The sequence below is a fragment of the Vitis riparia genome, chromosome 7 (assembly GCF_004353265.1).
Source record: "Vitis riparia cultivar Riparia Gloire de Montpellier isolate 1030 chromosome 7, EGFV_Vit.rip_1.0, whole genome shotgun sequence".
Taxonomy (NCBI): Eukaryota; Viridiplantae; Streptophyta; class Magnoliopsida; order Vitales; family Vitaceae; genus Vitis; species Vitis riparia.
The window spans coordinates 279,571-289,291 of record NC_048437.1 but is presented as its reverse complement, the minus strand read 5'-3'; the positions used below and the strand labels follow the sequence as shown (position 1 = coordinate 289,291).

The 9,721-nt window shown below is 36.4% G+C and overlaps 1 protein-coding gene across 4 annotated transcripts; it reads right to left on the bottom strand.

Annotated features, from left to right (window-relative positions):
* Positions 1 to 1,021: 1,021 nt before the first annotated feature.
* Positions 1,022 to 9,565, bottom strand: LOC117919104 (chloride channel protein CLC-c-like). 4 transcript variants are annotated; one of them, XM_034836183.1, is made up of 11 exons: positions 9,471 to 9,565; positions 9,293 to 9,343; positions 8,945 to 9,128; positions 8,736 to 8,874; positions 8,309 to 8,610; positions 5,612 to 5,812; positions 4,308 to 4,485; positions 3,305 to 3,567; positions 2,855 to 3,124; positions 1,434 to 2,556; positions 1,022 to 1,344 (listed from the first exon to the last, which is right to left on the bottom strand). In XM_034836183.1, exons 5-11 carry the CDS (start codon positions 8,524 to 8,526, stop codon positions 1,255 to 1,257), a joined length of 2,343 nt encoding a protein of 780 aa, XP_034692074.1. In that variant the 5' UTR covers positions 8,527 to 8,610; positions 8,736 to 8,874; positions 8,945 to 9,128; positions 9,293 to 9,343; positions 9,471 to 9,565; the 3' UTR covers positions 1,022 to 1,254. The 4 variants fall into 4 exon arrangements, with proteins under 4 accessions (XP_034692074.1, XP_034692073.1, XP_034692072.1 ...); XM_034836182.1 differs by having other exon boundaries at positions 8,945 to 9,099; XM_034836181.1 differs by having other exon boundaries at positions 8,945 to 9,099; positions 9,293 to 9,540.
* Between the last annotated feature and the right edge of the window lie 156 nt (positions 9,566 to 9,721).

Genomic DNA, 9,721 nt, shown 5'->3' with positions numbered 1-9,721 from the left:
AAAATTTATTTGAAATTCAAATATGAAAAATAGTTTTTTAAAATCATCCCACACTTATGATAATTGTCATAACACTAAAAAAATAAAAATAAAGCATAACCTTGAAAATACCTTAAATATGTTTTAAAAAACAACTTTATTTATTTATTTTTTAAAGTAAAAACTTTATGGGACGTGATTTAAAATTTTAATTAGAAAAGTATTTTCAGAAACGTTTATCAAAGAGGCCCTAGATTCAGAACCCCTAATTTGGTAGCTATGGCCATGTTCTTAAAATAATATGTTTAAAAACCATTATTAGTGACTATAGTTTTAACTTTATAAACATGAATGTGGTAACAAACTATCGGAGACAAAGATTACATCTCATTTGATTGTTTTTTGCCTTTGAAAAGCAAATGGTAGTAATAATTTTAGTAAAAACCAAAATTAAAAGTACAGAATTACTTTAATTTTTTTTTAAAAAAAATTGAAGTTAGTAAAAACTTTTTAGTATTTTAAGTTTTTGTAAACAAAGTTGTTAATTGAAGATTGTAAAAGTTGTCATATGGTATCTAAAAATTACTATTATTTTTTATTTTTAAAAACCAAAAACAAGAAATTTAAGCAAATGGAAAATTGGGTAGAGTTTGTTTTTTTACTTAATTTTTTTTAATAAAATTTAAAGTTAAATAGTATTTAATAGTATTAAGTATTAAATTATTTGTTTTTATTAAATATTAAAAATAAAGAAAAATTATTATATTACTTTTTTTTTTATTTAGAAAAAGTAAAATATTTTAATTTTTTTATTTAACAAAAAATTTATAATGAATCATATAAAAGTAAAAAAAAAAAAATAATAATAATTTAAAGTCTGAAAATAAATTAATTACTTTAAATAAAAAAGTTAAAAAGATAAACACTCTTAGTTTTACAAATCACTCATCATCCTAATTTTTTATTCAAAAGGGAGTATTTTTGTGGAAAAAACACGCACGCACACAAATAAAATAAAAATTAAAGGATACCCAAGTTGTGGTTTGTAGAGAAACCATAACCATTTTGCTCCCTTAAAGGGGGGAGATGTGGGGCATATATCCACATCGCCTAAGCTTTTGGGAGGAGAAATCAATTTGCTGCTATAAATTGACCTAAATATGTTCCATAAAGAGTTTGCAAACACCCAGAACCCCCCAAAAAAAAGAAAATTCAAACATTCTGATACAAAACAACAACTTGAAACAAACATATCCGCAGTTCTGGGGAAGCAAATTACTTGTGAGGACTCAAATGAGGGTAGAGTCCCAATATGTGCTCTGGCATGAAGTCGTGCCGTGTCAGGATTCCAACAATTGGAGGCCTCTGCAATGAGCAGACGAGTCAGAAATGATAACTTCATGTGTGTGTATGTAAAAGTATGCAACTTCCAGGGAAAACGAAAGAGATGTTACCCCTTGGCTCTTTGGTACCACACACATGTGCCTAAGGCCCACTTGCCGAAAGAGAATTGCAGCTTTTGCTAACGACATCGTCTCAACCACGGTGTATGGAGATGCATTTGTTATAGGATGGAGATCGACATACATTTCCATCTCTTCCTCTTCAATATTCAAATCCTCCAGTTTCACCCCCTTTCCTGATCCTGCCTTGGCAAAGTCCAATGCTGCATACTTTCTCAAGATCTCCCCTCCACAATGCACCTGATTCCTAGAGAAACTCTTCCCCTTTAGTAGAACAAGCAAATGAGACCTCAACACAAGTCCACACAGTTCCGGCGCATCTGTGAAAGGCGGCTCGTCAATCACAGGGAACCCGTTATGCCCTGTAGTCCTCAAAGCATGCATTATGTTCCCCACCTTTTCAATGCCAGAGAAGGTAACCAATGGACCTGAAACAACATCACGTGCAGCCAAATGCTTCATGTAGGGCTCTGCATGGGCCTCCATGTAAGGCAATCCCTTCAGTTTTACTATCTGGTCATAGACACCTTTGTTGAAGCTATCAGCCACTGTTTTTGAGGCAAGGAGAACAAGCATGACAAGGGGCAGCAATAGTAGATCATTGGTAAGCTCTAGCAGGATCACACACAGGGAAACTGTCATTCTCATGGTGCCACCAAGGAAGGATGCAGCTCCAAGGAGGGCAAAGAGTCCCGTATCAAGTTTAGATATAGATGCAAAGAGTCTCCCAACAAGACGACCATAGCAAGCTCCAGCTAGTATAACTGGAATGAAGAGACCGGAGGGAACAGCAATACCATACGTGATAATGCCAAGACAGTAGATGGCAGCAAAGAAGATGAAGAGGCTGGAAATACGAAATTCATGCCTAGTGCTGGTGCTGAATAGGTTGCGAATGGCATCATCATTAGTATTCAGGAAGAGGGAAGCGAGGTCATTGTAGTAACCTGATTGGCACTGGAAGCGTTTAAAGTTGCCAGATTCTGTGGAGCAGGTCACAGCCAGATCAGTAGGGCAGGGTATACACTTTGAAAACCATGGCAGGCCAAAGGAGCAACAGGTTGTCAAGATGCAGATAGTAACAACAAGTAATATTTTGAAACGGGCACCTTTTCTGCAGCGATAGAACCAGTGGATATAGCAGAATTTAGTATCAGAGAAAAAGAAAAAACAACCCCAGTATCATTGATTACTGCCATCTCATCTACATTGCTCTGTGACCTGAATAAAAGCACATGCTAAACATGGATCACATCCGTGGTCCCATGTTTTAGTGCTTTATTCAAAAACTAAGTGATAAGAGCATCAAGGATGATCAGTAAACACAAATGCCTATGATGCTGGAATGTTGAGCTAATTTGATGTTTATAAGTGAGAAATTCAACAATCTGGGATGAAATACAATGACATACTCATTGATGATGCTATAAGTTCGAAGAACCTTGTCCACAAGATAATTGTATAGGCTTCCAAAAATGCCGCCAATGACTCCTAGAAATAGTACTGCTAGTATATCTGGGACACCGTATGTTTCTGTAGCAGCACTGACATCATACATTATCAGACCTCCTTGCCCGAATAGCCCACATTTTCCAGTCCAGCAATATTCTATGAAAGCTCTCAAAACAATAGCAACCACAGCTGTTGTGAAAAATGTCCTCCAAAGAAGAGCACTTCGCCACCTGAAGCATGTCCAAAAAGAAACTAAGCTATTCTAATAACTTAAGTGACCTCTTCTTTGTTTTTCATCTATGGCACAAGAGGTAAACAGTTGATATCATTTCAACTATTGGATGTGAAAATAGATTTGCCTAATACTGCATCCAAAGAAACTAGGATAGTGATGAGAGAAAGAGATGTACCATGAAGCTGCTTCTTCAAGGGCAAAGAGGACACCACCCACTGGAGCACGGAAGGCAGCAGCCACCCCGGCAGCAGCCCCGCAAGTGATCAAGTCTCGTCTGTCCTGATCATTTTTGAAGTATTTTAGCCAACTCCACGTTAAATGATACTTGCGAGAGCCTCCCTGCCCAAGAAGAGAGGCAATGCAAGCACCCGTGTGTACCATTGGCCCTTCCTTACCCACCACAAATCCAGCAGAAACACCAAGAATGGAACCAAAAATCTGACAAATCCAAAACGATAAAGATAACAGAGAACTTAGAGTTTGAGGAACAGGGAGTGTGGAAGGTTCATAACTGACAACAGAAAATGGAACCAGGCAAGAGTTTGAAACCTAGGCAAAATACACAACATAGATCAAGGAAAGCTTATTCACTTCATTTGATGGAAGATGTCCCACAACAACCTGTTGTAAAGTTTCATGGAGAGCCTCCACTGTGGTAGTAGCAAATGGTAATGCAAATTCAAATTTGCTTAAGTGGACAGGGTAGTAATAGACAACTACATGATCATGCCTAGATTTTCCTAAAAACCAAAGCCAATAACTTTTCCTGTTAAAGTTGACAAAATTTAACCAAATTTGCAAACCTGTCTGGTCTAGCCAGCTCTGGCTTTGGCAACAGGACCCAATTGACCTGCATCCCAATGAACAATTCTTACATCCAACATTTTCTAGATACTCATAAACAGAATAGATTGGAAAAAATAATCTCACTTAAAGCCTCTCAAATCCAAGTCGTTGCCATCTCTATTTTCAATATCCTTTTGTTTGAGGGGTAAGCATGCAATCTTAGCTTCTTAGGACTTATGTTGCAAAAGCAATATTAATGAGAAAATTCTTGTCTGAAGAAAGATCATGAACACTATGCCTAATTTCTAGAACATGAACATGAACGTATGCATGCACTCAGACACACACATGCATAGACAGACGGGAGGGGTGTACTGGAACTTCTTATATACCTTTACAAAGAGGGTACTTGGAGCCAATATTGAATGAGCATCTATACCATTGAGATATGCTTTCACTTCAGGAATACCAGACCCTGCTGCTGCTGGAGCAATGAAAGCACAAAGGGCTGCAGCAGCAGTTGCCAAACCTATATTGCAGCTAGCATATGCTGCAAAAGCCTTGAAATATCTGCACTGGAACACATTATCATGTCATAATTACTTTGATGTGGTTTATGGAAAATTAATAAGTTCCCATATGCTTTAAATTGGCTTAAGAAACGAAGGTACTTTTGTAACATGATCAATGAACAGATAAGAAATAGACTTATAGTTAGGAATCAGTAAGCGATTTATTTTTATTGATAAGCTGACAGAAACCAGGTGTTGAAGATTATATATCATGAAGAAACTTCATCAAAAACAGGATTCAACTTTCTTTCATGAAAAGACTACTGGGAAGTGAGAAAATATCACACATCCAAGAGCCACGGAATAAAGAAAAAACCAATGAATTTAACTAAGACATCTCATTCAAAAATTACATAAGGACTTATACACTCCAGTGCATTCTAGTCTTCCAACCATGATAAAGCATAAACACCCTCTCATCCATACACAACATCTTGAATCAAAAGCTTTTATAATAAGGTGCAGTAAGGAAATCCTACCCAACATGATCATTGGCTTTCTCAAATTCCACTTTGAGGACTATTTCTTCTTTCTCAGACAGCTTTTTCTCTTTGAGGATTTCATTAGCAATCAACACAACATTTAAGATTTGTATACCCTTAACAAATGCCCCTTGAGCAGGAGAAAATAGTGTGATACCCTACTTTCATTCCCCACCAAGGATGATCACACATCTGTTAAGCTCCTCCCTCCACCAGATACTAGTCCAGAATGATACCCTACTTCCATTCCTAACCAAGGATGCATGCCCTATTAACACAATTCAAATTTCCTTTTATTGTACCTTTCTACAACCTCTTTATGACTAGCAGGGAATTAGGGTCTGAAACCCAACCTGCTTTCCTTTGTACACAGGCACACTGGACCATGGTCAACTTAATAATCCCTTACCAAATTTGTTTGAAGCTTCTCTAATCTTCAGGCAATTGGAAGAGAGGCAGTGAAGATCAATGAGAAAATGATAGTAGATCAAATAATAAGACAGTGATATTATACCAACAAACACATACATGTCAGAGCACTTTAGTATTGAATAAAATTAAAACCACAGATTAGTATATCAAGCCCTGTTTATATAATTGTGATTACTTGTAAACTATTAAGAGGGTGGAAACTAGGCTCACTTTTTCTGAGACATGAAATCACTAGTCAACAGCAGTTTGAAACCAGCAATATTCTCAACTGCAATATTGTTGAAGAAGCCAACAAGTCCAGTACCAAGCCCTATAAGAAGTGCAAGTGCCCACTTGAGTACCACATACTGAAATATCTGAGCCTTCTTCCTTGACCTCCAGTCTTGCTTAAATAGTTCATTTTCAACAATCCTGAAATACCACAATTAAGTGAGAGGAAACTTACTTGATGTTTGCCCGGCCATCTTTAAAATGAAAGAAGGAAATCCCACAATAACCATGAAAAGGTATAACCAAACACTTTTTATTCCTGAAATTTCTAATTGTATAATGAAATTTATATAATTTCACTACTTTTTTATTGAATGCTTCTTTTAAATGTTTGGATTCTTAAATTTTTAATTGATTGGATTAGATTTTGGATCATATTTTATAAAATCGACATGCAACCTAGGTTAGGTTTCACTTCACTCAGGCACTCGCCTTGTATTGTGCCTTACGCCTAAGTTATAGGAGACTTTTGCACTTTAGGTGCACCTTGTGCCTTTTAAAACTGTGGCATAACCAACAGATATAAGATCCATTAACACGGGAAGGTGTTCCTTCACCTGTTGAGCAACACAAGAAGTACAAGATTTTCATTGAAGTTACATGATCACTGAATACAAGAAGAGTGATTATTTTATTTTGTTTTATAGTAAGTTTATTAACTTTCCAAAAGTGAAAATTCACCACTCTTGTTCATTATTATTATTATTTTTTTAAATCACCTAAGTTGATCAATGAACAGTAAAAAAAAAAAATGGTGAAGGTAAGATGATGTTAAAAATTTCTTGTTCACTAAGGATGCATCCCATACTTATTGACAAAATAAGATCCATTTATACGATTGTATCACAGATTGACAAAGTAATGTATGCAGTGAAGTTTTTACCATTTCAAATGAACTAAACTATACATCTTATCAATACTGAAATAAAAACTTTTAGAGGAGCCTTAGAGATTGTCCTCTGTTTTCTTATCTCAACTTATGCAGTATTGCTTCTCTCTTGTTTTCCCTAGAGAGTTCTATCTTCTTCACCTGTTCTTTGAATGAATGATGTTGGTCCCTGAAAGCTCAAGCTTAGTTTCCTTTCTCCTCTCCAAAAAGGATATCCAGATTAGTTTTCTACTAACCAAATTAATCTGGGTTTCTAAATTTCTTCCAATGTCAAAGCAATTTGCAAATATGGTGGTTCACAAGAAAGTGAATCCCTGCAGTTTGCTTTGGACTAGAAGATCCTACAAAGCAATTCACTCTTGACAAATGAATTCTTTGCAGGAGAAAGGGGGATCGGTCAACCACTTTTTTCTCCATTATCCTTTTACCTTTTAATTGAGGTTTCCCTTTGGCTGAGATCCAGTGGATGGCCCCCAAATAATTCCCATACCTGTAGGTTATTTCCTTTCAGGGTTTTGCCGAGGAGTCATGGGAAGAGTTCTTAGGCATCACACACACTAACCATGCAGAGGATTTGGACTGAGGAGAGCAGACATAGAAAGATAGATCATAGAGTGCTATGCCAGAATATGCTCCTTGACTTCTTTTGTCTTGGTGACTTAGGAGTTTGTTGGCCGTCCTATCGGTTTGATCTCCTTGGAATGGGGGGCATTTTGCTCTCCATGCCAAGAAGAAGAGGTATTTTGTTCTATGGTAAATGGTGTTGACTGGCTATGTTTTGCATAACTAGAATGGCAAACAGAATCAGAAAACAAAATGGAAAACGGAAGCAAGAACTGCAGCCCAAAATATGCATGGAAAATGTGATATAGGAAAAATGTTTTGGAATCGGATGTGAAACTTACAAGGAAACTTTAAGAAAAAATTTGCAAAAATGAATAGGTTCAAATTGAAAAGATTATGGGATCAAAAGTTGAAACTTTTAGAGAGATGATTAAAGAAATCTGTGAACAAATTATGCAAAGTGCTCCCCAAAAGTACCCCATATGCTTCCCAAAAGTTTACAAAACATTTCCCAAATTCTCTGTACGTGTTTCAGAAACACATTTCAGGGAAATTTTCATCCAAATTTCCTGCTTGGAATGAATTTCATGGTAGCCAGGACAGGCCATAAAACTCAAAAATTGACACTGAAAGCTTTGGGTGCGAATGTGCAAGGCTAAGAACTTCAAGCAACTGTGAATTAATATTCACAGTTAGGCTAATGAATTGCAGGAAGATTTCTAACACTGGCTTGGTAGTTTGAATTTTCCAATATGAAGCACATTCAGAGTTCTGAAGTGTGTTAGCGAACTTCCACTAAATTTTTAGTCCCATTTCCTTCCCAAGTGGAAATTTCAGCAATTACCACAGCATACTATGAAAAAGCCTTATCACATTAGATATCAGTGTTAACAACTGCATTAGACATGTTTGATACCATGAACCCGGAAACTCCGCTTAACCTGAGATTCGATGCCACGTCGAACTACCAACTTTCCTAAAAGCTTAAGTTCATAAGATTTAGGCTCATAATGTATATCATGCTCTAATAGAGCAAATGTGAGAATTTTGAGAACACATTGATACTCTTCTTCCAAAATATTTTATTATCCTTTTCGCTTTTTATTTGCCTAGTGAAATTATTTTTTGTAAAGAAAAGGAAGAAAGCAGGTGTGTGCATATATGCAGAAAGGGTAGATGCTTACTCATAGTCAAGGCTCTCAATGGAGCAGACATTAGCACCAACAATGGCAATCTGGGAGGTAGTGTTCATCCTCTTTGTCAGAAGCGGCTCTTTATACATGATCATGCTTTTCTCCGATATCTCTGACCAGTACCTCTCAATCTCCTTACCATCCAGGAATCCCTCATTTTCAAGGTCATTCATACCACCAATATGGTTCGAACTCCCTTCTCCATCCATCTTCTAATTGCCTCCAATTCTTCAATAATTTGATAAAATAGTTTCCTTCTGCTAGAGCTTATTGTCCTCATTTAATAAATCCATCTACATAGAGACACAACAACATGTGAAGCATGCTTTTGGAACTTTGTTCATCCATTCAAACCCCAATCAGAAACAGTATAAAAATAACCAATTCACAAGATAATGACAACAAATAAAACAACTACCACAGTTTCTGCTGATAATGCGACCGAACTCATGATCATACAAGAAAAAACGAAAAACACAACTGCTATTCTCGCTGCTGCTGCTGCTGTTATTACCATCACTTCAAAAGGGGCACCAATCATTTTCCTCTATGCCAATCTTGCAAACCATGAATTCAATTATTTGTTGGTGTTTTTTCTAAAGGAACAAATGAAAAAGGATCAGGTACCTTTGTCAATGACCATTTGTTTGAGCTTGAAATCAATTACAAGTAAAATCAAATCTTGATGGAATTTGGCTATCTCCTCTATTTCAAATTTTCTAGCACCCCTCTCTCAGCAAATTTCCTTCTAAGTATTGGGATTTCTTCAATTCCTTTGTTTTCTGCAGTTTTGTAAGCCAACAACCAGTTCCTAATCAGATTCAAAACAAGGTCAAATTTTCCGAAACAGAAGAAATATCTCACTACAAGCACAATGATAGAAGATCAAGTTAGTCCATGATTGAGCGATTACTATGGTATAGTATAATAGGTATCCACCTCAGAAGTCAGAGAAACAAAAAGAAGAACACTTACTCAATCCGATCTCCTTACAATCATCGTACTGGTCTACAGATTGATAGAAAGCTGCAAAAAGGAAAAAAGAAAAGGAAAAAAGAATGTAGCTTGAAAAGAATATTCTGAAAATGTATAGCCAAGTTCGATATCCAAGTGTACAGATTATGCTCATAAAAAAAAAAGAAGTGGAACAGACCCACAAGAAACAATCACGTATCAAAGCACTGATTGGATCTACACAATAATAAAGAATGAAAAGAAATGAAGGAAAGAGAACAGGCTAGAAATAGAAGAGAAGACGAGATGACAACAGTAATAAACAAAATTATTGAACAACCTCGGGCACGTCACATGTGGCATCTAACACTGTCAACTTGCCGCCCCTTTTTTTTATTTTTGATTGATACTTTGATCTCGCGTACACGTGACGTTAGCCATTTTTTTTCA

Coding starts and splice junctions, on each gene's coding strand:
- LOC117919104 (XM_034836183.1), bottom strand. CDS start 8,526: ATGGATGGAGAAGGGAGTTCGAACCATATTGGTGGTATGAATGACCTT. Junction 4,486..5,611: donor GATTTCATGTCTCAGAAAAA/GTGAGCCTAGTT, acceptor GTTCCAGTGCAG/ATATTTCAAGGCTTTTGCAG. Junction 1,345..1,433: donor TGGTACCAAAGAGCCAAGGG/GTAACATCTCTT, acceptor TGCTCATTGCAG/AGGCCTCCAATTGTTGGAAT.